The sequence below is a fragment of the Dipodomys spectabilis genome, unplaced genomic scaffold (assembly GCF_019054845.1).
Source record: "Dipodomys spectabilis isolate Male_0828 unplaced genomic scaffold, ASM1905484v1 ptg000478l, whole genome shotgun sequence".
In the NCBI taxonomy this organism is placed as follows: Eukaryota; Metazoa; Chordata; class Mammalia; order Rodentia; family Heteromyidae; genus Dipodomys; species Dipodomys spectabilis.
In genome coordinates, this window is record NW_024871155.1 from 626,505 (window position 1) to 642,953 (window position 16,449).

Sequence of the window (16,449 nt, forward strand, 5' to 3'; positions counted from 1 at the left end):
TGTGTGTGTGCGTGTGCGTGTGCGCACGCACACGTGTGCACATGCATGTGTGTACTGAATTTGAACACTGGGCCTGTGTTCTTGCTTAGCTTTCTTTGCTCAAGGCTAATGCTTTACCACTCAAAACTCTCACAGGGGGCTGGGAAGGTGGCTCAGTGGTAGAGCGCTTGCCTTGCATGCATGAAGCCCTGGGTTCAATTCCTCAGGACCACGTAAGAAAAAAGCCAGAAGTGGTGCTGTGGCTCAAGTGGTAGAGCACTAGCCTTGAGCTAAAGAGCTGAGGGACAGCGCCCAGGCCCAGAGTTCAAGCCCCATGACCGACAAAAAAAAAAAAAAGAAAAAAGACTCAGAGCCTTTCCTGCCCTGGCTGGCTTCAAACCACAATCCTCAGCTCTTAGCCTCCTGAGTAGCTGGGTTTACAGGTGTGCGCCACTGGCACCTGACACATTGTGGTATTTTGTAATATTGGCCAAAGCAATTCTTTTTTTTTTTTGGTCGGTCGTGGGGCTTGAACTCTGGGCCTGGGCGCTGTCCCTCAGCTCTTCAACTCAAAGTGAGTGCTCTACCACCTGAGCTACAGCACCACTTCCAGTTTTCTGGTGGTTTATTGGAGATAAGAATCTCACAGACTTTCCTGCCCAGGCTGGCTTTGAACCGTGATCATCAGATCTCAGCCTCCTGAGTAGCTAGGATGACAAGTGTGAGCCACCGGTGCCCGGCTTGGCCAAAGCAATTCTGTGAGCTCCACTCTGCTGCCTGGATCATGGGAATTGGTTCCTGCCTCTCAGGTGGTTAGGGTAAAAGGAGACCCGTGTGGTATGCTGCGCGGAGCCGGGTGGAGCCTGGCAGGCATCATCACTGGTGCTGAGACTCGACTTCCCAGGCCTGTCCTGGGGTGTCTTGGGAGGGGTGTCGTGGGTCTGGCTGGGGCAGGGCTGGACCTCACCTCCCTCGTCCTTGGGCCCTGACTCGGGGCCTGGGGGGTGACTTGGAGAGCTCTGGGAGGGGGGTGCGGGCGGCGGCGGGTGGTGTTGGTCCCCCCTGGTCGGCTAGTCCTTAGCCACAGCGGAATTTCCCCTCCAGGTCTGGGGGCCATGGCTGAGGTGGACACCATCGTGGCTCAGGTGAAGGAGGTCCTCTCGCAGCAGGGTTGACTTGGGGCGTCCGTCTGAGCACAGCAACGGATGTCAAGACAAACGTGCCTTGGGTCTTGGGTTCGCCGCAGAGCAAGTGTCTGGAGCCTGGGCTGGAGCTTCTCCAGAGCCTGACCTCTCCCTGCTTGGCTAGACCCCAGGCCCAGGCCCCGGCTAAGCTTTTCACCAGGCCATGCCCACTTCCAGATGCTCCCCCCCCCCATCTCTTACCGGGTCAGCCCTAGGGCTTAGCACAGGGGAACAGGCTGCCGGTGCTCCTGGGAATTGCTTTCAGAAATACCCTCACTAACCAGGCACTAGTAGCTCACACCTGTAATCCCAGCTACTCAGGAAATTGAGATCCGAGGATCACAGTTCAAAGCCAGCCTGAACAGGAAAGTCGGTGAGACTCTTATCTCCAATGCACGACTAAAAAGGATGGGAGTGGCGCTGTGGCTCAAGTGGTAGAGCACTGACTTTGCACAAAGGAAGCTAAGGGACAGTGCTCAGGCCCTGGGTTCAAGCCCCAAGACTGGCACAAAAACAAAATGAAGGGACAATGCCCAGGCCCTGAGTTCAATCCCCAAGACTGGGCCCCCCAAAACACCATTCTTGGAGACCCCTTGTGAGGCAGAGCCTGACCGGATCTTGGAGCCTCTGCATGCAGGTGCGCATGCAGGCAGGAAGTCTGAGATACTGCAGGATTCTCACCTCTCCTAAACACGCTGTGAAATGGAGTGTCCAGAAATAAAGAAAAGTGACATTTCAGAGGAGTCTGACCCTCCTGACCGTGCGTGATCTCCCTTCAGAGAGCACTGCCAGGCGAGGCTGGGGACGGGTCTGAGCTGACATATGAACACACATAACGTGGATCTTAAGGACAAAGAGCTCCCGGTTCAAATCCCAGCTCTGCTACATCCCAGCAGTGGGCCTTGGCTAAAACTCCTGCCCTTTCTGACCTTCACGGTCCACAGCTTAACCCCACCCCACCCCCGACACACACACACAGCTGTTGAGATGTCTGAGTGAAGAAATGTGTGCAAAATGCAGTTCCCTCCCGGGGAACACTGTGGATCCATTCCAGTGGGGAAAGCTGCTCTTCCTCATGGCAGCCAGGAAGCAGAGGACTGGAAGGGGCAGGGCCAAGACACCACCAAAGGCCCGCCTCTCAAGGATCACTTCCTGCCCAGCTCTACCTTCCACTGTGTGTGTCTGTGTGTGTGTACGCGCGCGCATGTGCATATACGCACCTGCCCGCATACATGCACACACACACATGCCAGTAGTAGGACTTGAACTCAGGGCCTTGCAATATCACTTTGCTCTTTCCTTCAAGGCTGACTACCATTTGAGCCAAACCTCCACTTTCTGGCTTGTTGCTGGTTCATTGGAGATAAGTTTCACAGACTTTCCTGCCCAGACTGGCTTCAAACCCCAATCCTCTGATCTCAGCCTCCAGAGTAGCTCGGATTATGGACATAAGCCACCGGTGCCTGGCTTACTAGTGATGATTTTCAAAAATACATGGGGATGGGAAGGTGGCTCAGTAGTAGAGTGCTTGCCCTGCGTGCATGAAGACCTGGGTTCGATTCCTCAGCACCACCTAAGCAGAAAAAGCCAGAAGTGGCACTGTGGCTCAAGTGGTAGAGCACTAGCCTTGAGTTGAAGAGCTGAGGGACAGCGCCCAGGCCCTGAGTATAGATCCCACAACCGACCAAAAAAAAAACAAAGCAAAAGAAACCAGAAGTGACACTGTGGCTCAAGAGGTAGAGCACTCACCTTCAGCTGAAGAGCTGAGGGACAGCGCCCAGGCCCAGAGTTCAGGCCCCATGACTGGAAAAAAAAAAAAATCAAAAAAGTTTTCTTCCATCTTCATAAAATTTCTATATGACTGGGACATAAAATATACAGGACTCTAGGTGTTCACACACAGACACTTTTAGGAATATAAATGCGCCGTGTCTATGTGTCTCTCACCATATAAAATAATATGGAAATGGAAGCTTTTTCTGTTTTGCTGTTTTTGCTTTCTGTCTTGTCCATTTATCTGTTGTTGGGAGGGTAATGGGGGGCACAGAAATGGAGGGGCAAAGGGTGAACAAATATAGCAGGGGTGCTTACTGGACACTGGAAAATGAACCACTCAACTTGTGGGTGGGGACTAAAGGGAAAAATGGAGAGAGAGAGGGAAGGGGGGGGACACTGTCCAAAAATAAACACACTTTTGTCGGTCTTGGGGCTTGAACTCTGGGTCTGGACACTGTCCCTCAGCTCTTCAGCTCAAGGCAAGTGCTCTACCACTTGAGCCACAGTGCCACTTCTGCTTTTCTGGTGGTTCATTGGACATAAGAGTCTCATGGACTTTCCTGCCTGGGTTGGAATTGAACTGCAATCCTCAGATCTTAGCCTCCTAAGTAGCTAGGATTACAGGCATGAGCCACCAGCGCCTGGCAAGAAATGTGCTGTTTACCTGACATACCTAACTGTAACCCTTGTGTACATCTCCTTTATAAGAAGAATTTTTAAAAATGTTTTTAAATTCTATGTGAACAGTACCAAGAACCAACCAGCACTGGTGGCTCACACCTATAATCCTAACCACCCCAGAGGCTCATAGCTGACAATTGAGGTTCAAAGCCAGCATTGGCAGGAAAGAAGGCCATGAGAATCATCTCCAGTGAGCCACCAGAAAACCAGAAGTGGTGCTATGGCTCAGTTGTAGCATGCTAGCTTTGAGCAAAAGAGCTCAGGGACAGCATCTGGGCCCCCAGTTCAAGCCCCACGACCAGCAAAAATAAATAAAAAGCATTTGTGTCTGAAATGCACACTCGTACTGCTTTTCAGCCTGGAGCTCTTCAAGTCTGCTGTAGCTACCCCTGGGAGAGAGGCCTAGGCCTCCAAGCCCGGCCCCAGCCTCCTCCCTGGGCAGACTCCAGATCGCCCTTCCTCATGGCTCCCTGCCGGCTTCAGTGAGGCTGGGTTCCAGGGCGGCCTTCATGCTGCCGGCCTTGCCTGTGCTTTAGCTGCCTTGACCACACACATGGTAGGCTTGCAGGGGGCCTGGCTGCTTGTCCTGCCTTTGTGCAGCCTATGTGTGCGCGCATGCGCACACACACACCCCTGTACTGGGACTTGAACCCAGGACCTCTTGTTTGCCTTTTGCTGCTCACGATGGATATTCAGAGTCACTTGCCACCAGACCTATACCCTCAGCTCTCTGCTGGTTCTCTGCTGGTGAGAAGATGTCTCATAGACTTCTTGCCTGGGATGGCTTCACACCTTGATCCTCAGGCCTCAGCCTCTTGAGCAGCTGGGATTCCAGGCGTGAGGCACCAGTGTCTGGCTCACTGTTGCTTCTACTGGAAGGGCCTGCCTCACCTGGCTGAGTCCTTGGGGTACCTTTAGAGGTCCCCGGTGTCATCTCTGGAAAGCCTTCCTTGGCCAACTCAGGCTGGATGAGGACATCCTCACCCCATCTTCCTGTCCTGGCTTATTTGGTGTTCTTTCTTTGAGATCTCTTGGCGAGCAGCTGCTGTCAGTCAGTACAGGACCCAACAAGCCTTTCCACTCGACTTTTATTGCACTGACCAAAAGAGAAAGGGAGGGAGGGATCCGAGGGATTGGGGGATGGGAGGGTTACCGTCCAGTCCTTTCTGAGCAAGCAAAACACCTGGGGATTGTAAAAGCAAAGACGGACTAAGTTTGAATGCGGAATAGCCCCAAGGCAAGGCTAAAAGGCTGGTTGTAAAGTGGCTCATGTGGTGTAATGCCTGTCCAGCAACTGCTAAGGCCGTGAGTTCAAGCCCCAGTGCCACCACAAAAACCAACAACAAAAAGTCACATTTTCCCAACAACTAGGATAATTAACTGTAGTTCTTTTTTTTTTCCCCCTCCAGTCCTAGGGCTTAAATTCCAGCCCTGAGCTCTGTCTCTGAGCTGCTTTTTTTGCTGAAGGCTACTCTACCACTTGAGCCACAGCGCCACTTCCAGCTTTTTCTGTGCATGTGGTACTGAGGAATTGAACCCCGGGGTCTCATGCATGCTAGGCAAGCACGCTACCACTGAGCCACCTTCCCAGCCCCCCCCCCCTTTTTTTTTTCTTTCAGTTGTGAGGCTTGAACTCTGGGCCTGGGCAGTGTCCCTCAGCTCTTCAGCTCAAGGCGAGCGCTGTACCACTTGGGCCACAACACCACTTCCGATTTTCTGGTGATTAATTGGAGGTAAGAGTCTCCTGGATTTTCCTGCCCGGGCTGGCTTTGAACTGTGATCCTCAGACCTCAGCCTCTACAGTTAGAGTAGCTCTAACTGTAGTTCTTAAAGGGCTGATTCCCTTAATGCTTTCGGATCTTTTATCTATTGGAGTGTTTGAGACCAAGTTTTGGTGTGTGGCCCAGGCTGCCTATGAGCCCACACTCCCCTGCCTCAGCCTTCCATATGCTGGGACTCCAAGTGCATGCAAGTGCATCCCTAGAAGACTAGGGAAAACGAGGCAGAGTAAGTGGCTGCCAGGAATTGAAAAATGTTCCCGTAAGCTTAAAGCTTGTCCATCTACTTCCCTTAAGATTAAGGGAACATTTTAGGGGAAATGAAGCAGGATAGACTAAGAGAAAATGAGGTATGGTCAGCTGATAGCCAATACAGGAGATACGCATTCGTGTCCTTCCCTGAAGATTAAGGGAACAGGGCTGGGAATGTGGCTTAGTGGCAGAGTGCATGCCTAGCATGCATGAAGCCCTGGGTTCGATTCCTCAGTACCACATACACAGAAATAACCCTGAAGTGGTGCTGTGGCTCTAGTGGTAGAGTGCTAGCCTTGAGCAAAAGAAGCCCAGGGACAGTGCCCAGGCCCCAAGTTCAAGCTCTAAGCCTGGCTAAGAATAAAAGAAAAAAGATTAAGGGAACAAATCATTTAGGGGAGAATGATGCAGGATAAATGGAGGAAAATAAGGCCTGCGGAAGGTAACTCAGAACCATAGTATTTAGAAACATAGAAGGGCCAGCTATGTTCCAAAGGAAAACAATAGAAGGCATTCCTCAGCCCCCACAAAGTGAACATTTGTGTGGCAGGATGTGTGCCTTTCTGAGAGAAATGCTTCCCCCAAACAGTAAGCAACCTCCGACCCAAAATGCAAACATGAGCCTTCCTTATCTCAATGGTAAGTGTCTAGTTCTGTGGCAGGATGCATTCTTACCAGGAGAGAATGCCAAGGCGTCCCGAAACTCAGAAAGTAATGCCAGGAGTGATCTGAGCAAAGACAAAGCACCTGTCTGCACAACTTAAAGCCAGACCCCCTGCCTTTACCATTTAAACACCCCTGACAGCCAAGGGGCTGTGTGTGTGTCTCTCCTGGAGAGCACCCACACTTTGTTAGAGTGCACCCCAGCCTTTCTGCTTGTCTGCTTGCTTGCTCAGTTGATAAAGTTCCGCCAAGTTTTCTTTTCTTTTTGTCAGTAATGGGGCTTGAACTCTGGGCCTGGGTGCTGTCCCTCAGCTCTTCAGCTCAAGGTGAGCGCTCTACCACTTGAACCACAGCGCCACTTTCAGTTTTTTGGTGGTTTATTGGAGATAAGAGTCTCATGGCCTTTCCTGCCCCGGCTGACTTTGAACCACAATCCTTAGATCTCAGCCTCCTGAGTAGCTCGGATTACAGGTGTGAGCTATCGGCGCCCAGCTTCACCAAGTTTTCTTACCATCGCGACTTGTTCAGAAATTCTTATTCCATGATTGAAGTCAAGTGAAGAGTTGCTACATTTAAAGGGAACCTTCACTAACCTTCACCTGTGTCTGGTGAATCTACTACACTTGGTTCCCCCCCCCTCCCCCTACCCTTTTGATGGTGCTGGGGATCAACCCAAGACCTCTTTTTTTTGGTCAGTCCTGGGGCTTGAACTCAGGGCCTGAGCACTGTCCCTGAGCTGCTTTTGCTCAAGGATAGCACTCTACCACTTGAGCCACAGTGCCACTTCCAGCTTTTTCTGTTTTATGTGGTACTGAGGAATTGAACCCAGAGCTTCATGCATGCTAAGCAAGCGCTCTACCACTAAGCCACCTTCCCAGCCCCCAGGACCATTTTTGTGCCTGACAAGTGCTCTGTCACTGAGCTACATCCCCAGCCCAGTCCCTAACACGGGGTGAGCTGCATTGATTAGAAAAAGGCCAGGAGTACAAAAGGGGAGTAAAAAGAGTTCACATTAAAAACAAAAGCTGGCTGGGAAGGAGGCTCAGTGGTAGAGTGCTGGCCTAGCATGCATGAAGCCCTGGGTTCGATTCCTCAATACCACATACACAGGAAAAGCTGGAAGTGGAGCTGTGGCTCAAGTGGTAGAGTGCTATCCTTGAGTAAAAGAAGCTCAAGGACAGTGCCCAGGCCCTGAGTTCAAGCCCCAGGACTGGAAAAAAAAAAACTAATAAAAATAAAACAAAGCAAAATCAAATAAAAAACAAGCCAGGCTCTGCTGGCTCACACCTGTTATCCTAGCTACTCCGGAGGTTGAGATCTGAGGATCAAAGTCTAGCGCCAGCCCCAGCAGGAAAACCCAGGTAGACTCTGTGTCCAACGAACCAGGAATAAAAAGCCGGAAGTGGAAGTGCGGCTCAAGTGGTAGAGCACCAGCCTTGAGGGGGGAAAAAAATGCTAAGGGAAAGCATCCAGGCTCTGAGTTCAAGTCTCAGTTCTGCGCGCACGCGCACACACACACACACACACACACACACACACACACACACACACACACACACACACTCAGGCTATTTTGTAGAGATGGGAAACTGAGAAGTGCAAAGCCAAAGCCAGGTGCAGGGGTTTCTCTTCCGGCCTTCAGTCGCCCCTACACCGGTTCTTTTTCAGGGGTGCAGAGCCCCACCCTTATGAGCAGTCACCCCCCACCCCCACCCCGGAGCTCTGCACACCTTGAGATGAATGCCCGTGGCGTCAAGTCCCTGTTTAATAGCTGCTTCATTACCTGGCCTGCCATGGCTTCCTTTATTAATAGCTCCTGGTTTCCATGGCGACGCAAACATCCACTGTGTCACACACTTGGGTCCAAACAATGAGCCATGGAGCCAGACCCCGGTGACTGACGGGCTGTTTACACTGAGGGCTTCCTGGTGGAACCAAATAGTCTCGAATATTCCAGCTAGGTTTGTGTACCACCTGCGGGGGGGGGGGGGGGGGTCGGGGGAAGGATCCAGCTAGAGGAACCGCCAAGTGTCTCATGAGGAAAAGAATTGTGGAAGTTGGTGCAGTGTGCGGGTGGCTGGCAGCCCTGGGCCTTGGCGGGGGAGATGAGCAGAGGATACAGGTGTGCTTGGAGAGACATGTCACCCTTTGTTGAAATGAGGTAGTTCCTTGCGGCTCTATCTGTGGAGATTAGGAGATGACCCTTCACCTGGCAGTCCCAGATAAAAGGTCTTGAGGCTGAGGGGGGCTCAACAGGCTTCCTTTTAGGTCTCAGGATTCCTGAGAGGAGGGAGACCTCAAAGGTCTTTCCTGGGGGCCAAATAAATACATGAGCCCTAGCAAGTTTCCATTGGAGGGGTGGCTCAAGTGATACAGTGCCAGCCTTAAATGAGCTGGGTGCGGTGGCTCACGCCTATAATCCCAGCTCCTCAGGGGTGGGGGGGGGCTGAGATCTGAGGATCGTGGTTCAAAGCCAGGAAAGATTGTGGGACTCTTATCTCCAATTAGCCACCAAGGAGCTGGAAGTCGAGGTGTAATGGGGCTCCTGTCTTCTCTGTCTCCTGTCCAATTTTGGGACCCAGTGAGTATGAATAGCAGCGTTCAAGGCTGAGTCAGGCCCTTTCCTTTGATTCTGAACCTTCCCCCCCTCCCCTCCTCTCAGGGGTAAGCATTGTCTCAGGTTTCATTTGCTTATTTTCTTTGACCCATCTGTGGTTAAGTCTTCCTATCTTCTGAAAACCCAGTACCAAGCACTCTCAGTACTGGTTCCAGTTCCTTTTGAAACTTGCTGGGGATGCTTTCTGAGAGCAGTGGACTTTCTCAGCCCCTCCCTGGTGAGCTCAGGACTTCTCTCTCTCTCTCCTTCCTTCTTTCTCTCTCTTTCTTTATTCTTCCTTCCATCCTTCCTTCCTTCCTCCCTCCCTCCCTTCCTTTCTTTCTTCCTTCCTTTGTTGGTGGTGGGACTTGAACTCAGGGCCTGGGCACTGTCCCTGAGCATTTTCCCTCAAGGCTAGCACTCTTACCACTTGAGCCACAGCTCTACTTCTGGGTTTTGTGTGGTTAAGTGCAGATAAGAGTCTCATAGGACTTTCCTGCCTGGGCTGGCTTTGAACTGTGATCCTCAGATCTCAGCCTTCTGAGTAGTTAGGATGATAGGTGTGAGCCACCGGCGCCCAGCTGAATGTAGAACTCTTAAGTTAACATAATTTCCCCTCAGTATCTGTAAAGTTGTGTCATGAACTCCCAGCTTCTAATGTTGAGAGGCTTGGTCCTGTCAGCTCTCTCTCCTGATCCTTTTTAATGAGATCTGATGTCTCTTTGGCATCTTCTAGAATCTTCTTTCCATTTCTTTTTTCTTCTTGCCATGTTGCAGATCAACAATAGGCCCTTTTATGCATGCTAGGCAAAGTCTTCCTCACTGAGATGATCTTTTCCCAACTCCTTTCCAACTTTCATTGTATGTTTGTTTGTTTGTTTGTTTGTTTTGCCAATTCACCAGCAGGTGGCCTCTATTTTTTTTTCCCTTTGGTGTAGGTCCTGGGGCTTGAACTCAGGGCTTGGAGCTGTCTCTGAGCGTTTTCACCCCAAACTAATGCTATATCACCTAAGCCACGGCTCCACTTCTGGCTTTTTCCTGGATAACTGGAGATAAGAGTCTTACGGGCTTTTCTCCCCTGCTGGCTTTGAACCGCAATGCACAGACAGATCTGAGCCTCCCGAGTGAGTGTCAGGGGAGCCAGCGGTGTGACACTGGTGCCCGGCCAATTATTGACATCATATTTTCCATTAATTCTTAACAGATGCACATTAGCAGCTTTAGTCTGTCAGCTAAGTCGCCAGCTCGGGTGTGAACAATGTCTTTCTGCCTCAGTGCGGGTCGCTTTCTTGTTTCTCTTCATGCTTCATAGTTCCTTATGGATTATGTTTTATAAAAAATCTGCCGGGGGAGCAGGGCTGGGAAGGTGGCTCAGTGGTAGAGTGCTTGCCTAGCATGCATGAAGCTCTGGGTTCCATTCCTCAGTACCACAGACACAGACAAAGCTGGAAGTGACCCTGTGGCTCAAGTGGTAGAGCGCTAGCCTTGAGCAAAAGCAGCTCAGGGACAGTGCCCAGGCCCTGAGTTCAAGCCCCAGGACTGGCAAAATAAATAAATAAACAAAAAATCTGGGTTATGTTTTGCTTTATTTTCATTCTTGGTGTTCTTGTTTGTTTTTTGGTCAGTCCTGGGGCTTGAATTCAGGGCCTGGGCGCTGTCCCTGAGCTGCTTTTACTCAAGGTTAGCACTCTACCACTTGAGCCACAGCACAACTTGTGGCATTTTCTGTTTGTGTGGTACTGAGGAATCAAACCCAGAGCTTCATGCATGCTAGGTAAGCGCTCTACCACTGAGCCACATTCCCAGCACCCCTTCCTTTTTTTTTTTTGTCAGTCGTGGGGCTTGAACTCTGGGCCTGGGCACTGACCCTCAGCTCTTCAGCTCAAGGCTAGCTCTCTACCACTTGAGCCACAGCGCCACTTCCGGTTTTCTAGTTTATTGGAGATAAGAGTTTCACTGACTTTCCTGCCAGGGCTGGCTTTGAATCGTGATCCTCAGATCTCAGCCTCCTGAGTAGCTAGGATGACAGGCGTGAGCCACCGGTGCCCGGCAAGAGCTGAAGTTTTGACCTTCTGTTTCAATGTGTCTCCTCTTTTGTGGACAAGACTTCTGGTGTTTCTTGCCAGCTCACTCTGGTAATGCTGCCATCGATGATTGAGTCCAGAGGTAGTGGGGAGCCAACGGGATACAAGAGGGCGGCTGCAAAACCCCAGTCTTCTTTGACAGATGACTCAACGTTCTAGAAGCTTTCCCCCAGCATCGTTTGCTTCTCATTTCATTGTTTGCCTTTGGTTTGTTCCTAGAACTCTGAAAACATTGGGGTGCCTTTGAACTTGGTCTTGAGGTACCTGTCCAGAGCCAAGCTAGGAAACAGTCAGGTGGGACAAGGAAGGTGGGGGGATGGGAAGCAGCACTTACCGATTCCTGAGGGCCTACGGGAAGTCTGAGGCAGCAGCTGCTCAACCAGCAGGAGGGGAGCAAGAAAGCAGTCCCAGATTTTATCCCCGTTCGACTCTTATTGCTTTGTGCGCATGTGTGAATGTGCCCAGACTGTGATTTGAACTCAGGGCTTGAGTGCCATCCCTTAGCAATTTTTCTTTTCACTCAGTGCTGGTGCTCTACCACTTGAGACACACCTCCATTTCTGGCATTTGGGTGGTTTGTTGGAGATAAGAATCTCCCAAACTGGCAGGGAAGGTGGCTCAGTGGTAGAGCGCTTGCCTTGCATGCATGAGGCCCTGGGTTCGATTCCTCAGCACCACATAAGAAAAAATAAAAAAAAAAGGTTGCAGAGCTTCTGCAGGGCAAATGACATAGCTAGCAAGATCAATAGAAAGCCCACGGATTGGGAGAAGATCTTTACTAGCCATACAACGGACAAGGGTCTCATATCTAAAATATACTTGGAACTCAAAAAATTAAACCACCCAACAACAAATCCTCAAAGAAACAACTGCCCAATAAGTAAGTGGGCGAAAGACTTAAAGAGAAGCTTCTCTGAAGAAGCAAGAAGGATGGCCAATAGACACATGAAGAAATGTTCAACATCCCTAGCCATAAAAGAAATGCAAATCAAAACAACATTGAGATATCACCTCACTCCAGTTAGAACAGCAAAAATCAAGAACTCTAACAACAACAGATGCTGGAGGGGATGTGGGCAGAAGGGAACCTTACTTCATTGTTGGTGGGAATGTAAACTTGTTCAACCACTTTGGAAAGCAGTATGGAGGTTCCTCAAAAGACTTCACATAAAACTCCCCTATGACCCAGCAATCCCACTTTTGGGCATTTACCCTAATCTTTACAAAAAAGACCACACTAAAGCTACCAGCACAACTATGTTTATTGCAGCATTATTTACCATAGCTAAGATATGGAACCAACCCAGATGCCCCTCAGTAGATGAATGGATCAAGAAAATGTGGTATATATACACAATGGAATTCTATGCCTCCATCAGAAAGAATGACATTGCCCCATTTGTTAGGAAATGGAAAGGCTTGGAAAAAATTATATTAAGTGAAGTAAGCCAGGCCCAAAGAAACATAGGTCCCATGGTTTCCCTTATTTGCAATATCTAGTATAGGTATGAGTCAAGCGGAAAAAGTCAGATAATGTGATGTTAGGAAAACGAACCCTCAAATATGTATTTTAATGTTTTTGTTTCTTTCATGCATGTGTTTCTAACGAATTTATAAGATTATTTCTTTGTTGCTTTGTATGTCCCTCCCCCACAGTGTAACCCCCGCTTTCACTATATTTGATGTCAGTATAACATGTGGAGGAGATGGGGACAAACAAGTCGTTTAAGGATTCAGGTGGACCTGTTGCAACAATGAGAAGTACAAAATGTCATGTCAAAACCAGCTTTACAATGTCGGTGGGGGGGGGAGGGGGGTATGATTGGGTGGGGGGGGGAGGGGGGAGGCTGGGAAGGGAGGTGAAGGGTAAACAAAGGAGGAGGCTGCAATGCTTGGTAAGAAATGTATGCATTATCCTGCCCATGTAATTGTAACCCCTCTGTACAGTATGTTCTCAAATAAAATTAAATTAAATTAAAAAAAAGAAAAAAGCCAGAAGTGGCGCTGTGGCTCAAGTGGTAGAGCGCTCGCCTTGAGCTGAAGAGCTGAGGGACAGCGCCCAGGCCCAGAGTTCAGGCCCCAAGACTGACAAGAAAACCCTTTTTGTTTTGGTGGGGAAGAGTGTGGGGTTTTTCTGCTCACATGGGCATGTGATTCTGGCCTTTCCAGTGCATTAGTGTTGCTTCCTGTTGGAGATTTTTCTGGATTTCTTCAGGTTCCCTGTGCTCTACGCCAGCTAGACATAAGTGGACATAGCTCAGTCTCTGCGTTGGGGTCTTTCCCCTGTGTTTCCCCCTGGGACACTGCCCTTTGCAAAGTCCCCACTTTTGGAGGAAGACTGGAGTCTTTACTAACCGCCCACCCTTGCTCTGCTCTTCCCTTCTCTGCTCCTGAGAAGCAGCGCTTTCAGACAAGGCTACTCACGAATAAGTTTGGGAAATGAGGGAGGGAGGAGGGAGAGGAAAAGCCAGGATGAATTACCCCATCAAAGGGCACTCTGGGGATGCTTCTAGAGTCTTCTAGAAATGGGGAGAGGTGTGTGTAGGGAAGGGAGACAACAGTTTTTTTTGGTATTACCCTTTGCACAACAGTGATCCACTAGGAGCTGGGAAGGTGGCTCAGTGGTAGAGTGCTTGCCTAGCATGCATGAAGTCCTGGGTTCGATTCCTCAGTACCACATAAGCAGAAATAGCCAGAAGTGACGCTGTGGCTCAAGTGGTAGAGCGCTAGCCTTGTGCAAAAGCAGCTCAGGGACAGTGCCCAGGCCCTGAGTTCAAGCCCCAGGAGTGGCAAAAAAATTAAAGAGTGAGCCGGGCGCTGGTGGCTCACGCCTGTAATCCTAGCTACTCAGGAGGCTGAGATCTGAGGATCGCGGTTCAAAGCCAGCCCGGGCAGGAGAGACCATGAGACTCTTATCTCCAATAAACCACCAGAAAACCGGAAGTGGCGCTGTAGCTCAAATGGTAGAATGCTCGCCTTGAGCTGAAGAGCTGAGGGACAGCGCCCAGGCCCAGAGTTCAAGCCCCACGACCGACAAAAAAAAAAAAAAAAAATTAAAGAGTGGTTCACCCATTGGGTGTGGGAGTTCACACCTGTAAGTCACGGCTATCTAGGAGGCTGAGATCTGAGCATCAGGGTTCAAAGTTTGTTGGGGCCAGCAAGTCCCTGAAACTCTTATCTCTAATTAACCAGCAAAAAGCCAGAAATGGAGCTGTGGTTCAAGTGGCAGAGCACCAGCTTTGAGTGAAAAAGCTAAGGGACAGCATCCAGGTCTTGGATCCAAGACCTAGTACTGGGCACAATATAGGCATATACATATATCTACATATACATACATATTATATACATCTATCTATATTTATGCATATGTATACATATATAACACATCTAATGAATATATTCCTCAAGAGGCTGAGGCAACCAGATCCTGTCTCAAAAAGATCCTTTCAAGCAGGGCGCCAGCAGCTCACGCCTGTAATCCTAGCTACTCAGGAGGCTGAGATCTGAGGATTATGGTTCAAAGCCAGCCCAGGCAAGAAGGTCCGTGAAACTCTTATCTCTAATAAACCACCGGAAAACCGGAAGTGGTGCTATGGCTCAAGCGGTAGAGCACTAGTCTTGAGCTGAAGAGCTGAGGGACAGCGCCCAGGCCCAGAGTTCAAGCCCCAAGACCGGAAAAAAAAAAAAAATCCTTTCAGAGGACACATAAGATAGATTATCTACATCCCCGGGCACGAGTAGCTCACGCCTGTCATCCTGACTACTCAGAAGGCTGAGATTTGAGGATCACCATTTGAAGCTAGCCTAAGCAGGAAAGTCGGTGAAACCTTACACCCAATGAACTACCAGAAAACTGGAAGTGGTGCTGTGGCTTAAGTGGTAGAGCGCTTGCCTTGAACTGAAGAGCTCAGGGACAATGTCCAGACTCAGAGTTCAAGCCCCACAATGAGAAAGAAATGAAGAAAGAAGGAAAGAAAGAGAAAAAGAAAGAGAGAGAAAAGGAAGGAAGGAAGGAAGGAAAGAAAGAAAGAAAGAAGAAAAGGATAGAGGTACGCTTATACACTTATACCATGTGCTCCATTTATTTATTCATTTGTTGCTTGATAGGCACTTGGTTGGCTTTCCTGCTCCTGCTCCTCCTGACAGGGTTGCTGTGAGCATTGCTTCTGTTTTCAGCTCTGCTTCTAGATCCCTGGAAGTGAGGTAACTAAATCGCAAATACCTGCTCCATCGCTGCCATTGAACACCCACCATCCTGATGAGTATTCATTTCTCTTTTTAATTAATTGTTTTCTTTTCAGAACCTTATGATTTCAGCACATTTGGCTGTAAGAAGGAACACAGAGAAGCTGGACATGGTAGCACATGCCTACAATCCCAGCTCTGGGATTACAGGAGGGAGGAAGATCAAGAGTACAAGACCACAGCTGGGTGCTGGTGGCTCACGCCTGTCATCCTAGCTACTCAGGAGGCTGAGATCTGAGGATCACGTTTCAAAGCCAGCCAGCGCAGGAAAGTCCGTGAGACTCTTATCTCCAGTAAACCACCAGAAAACCGGAAGTGGTGCTGTGGCTCAAGCAGTAGAGCGCTCGCCTTGAGCAGAAGAGCTGAGGGACAGCACCCAGGCCCAGAGTTCAAGCCCCACAACCGACCCCCTCCCCCCACCCCAAAAAAAGAGTACAAGACCAGCCTGGGCTACCTTAAACACAGAACCTAGAAAACAAGGAAATTGTGGAGAATCCTGTGTCCCTTTCACCTGCTTTCTCCCTTGTTTTGTTATTTTTTTTCCTGTAGTGCCATCTTGCAATAACACAAATCTTCCCAATCTCTCTCAGGAAACTGACATTGAGAATTCCCCCCGGGGGACTTGCTCCGATTTTGGCAGTGCACATGTGCAGGGTGACCCTTTGCACAAACAGATTTGCTCTGAGCATACTTGCTTAAAAAGGTTTCCAAGAATATCCATTGCATCATTGTTTGAATTAGCTTTAAAAAAAAAATAGAGCTAGGTGCAGGTGGCTCACGCCTGTCATCCTAGCTACTCAGGAGGCTGAGGTCTGAGGATCATGGTTTGAAGAGGCCTGGGAAGAAAAGTCTTCAAGAGACTCATCTCCAATTAACCACTCCAAAGCCGGAAGTGGCTTTGTGGCTCAAACTGGTAGAGTGCTACCTGAAGCACAAAGAACTCAAGAACAAAAAAGCTGGGCACCAGTAGCTCACGCCTGTCATTCTAGCTACTTAGGAGGCTGAGATCTGAGGATTGTAGTTCAAAGCCAGCCAGGGCAGGGAAAATCCATGACTCTTATCTCCAATTAACCACCAGAAAAATGAAAGTTGCTCTGTGGCTCAAGTGGTAGAGCGCTTACCTTGAGCTGAAGAGCTGAGGGACTCTGGGTCCAGGCCCAGACTTCAAGCTCCATGAGTTCAAGCCCCATCACCAACAAAACAAAATTAGT

At 49.5% G+C, this 16,449-nt stretch overlaps 1 protein-coding gene across 4 annotated transcripts in view; it reads left to right on the forward strand.

Moving 5' to 3' along the window:
• Ppcdc (phosphopantothenoylcysteine decarboxylase) overlaps nucleotides 1–15,604 on the forward strand; it is a 32,545-nt gene extending 16,941 nt beyond the window's left edge. For 3 of the 4 annotated variants that reach the window (XM_042668846.1, XM_042668847.1, XM_042668845.1), the window contains exon 6: nucleotides 1,084–1,475. In XM_042668846.1, the coding sequence (XP_042524780.1) occupies nucleotides 1,084–1,154 (71 nt within the window). In that variant the 3' untranslated portion in view covers nucleotides 1,155–1,475. Of the gene's footprint in view, nucleotides 1–1,083; nucleotides 1,476–15,592 lie in introns of those variants that run through there. The other variant, XM_042668848.1, reaches the window with a different exon arrangement.
• The last annotated feature ends 845 nt before the right edge of the window (nucleotides 15,605–16,449 follow it).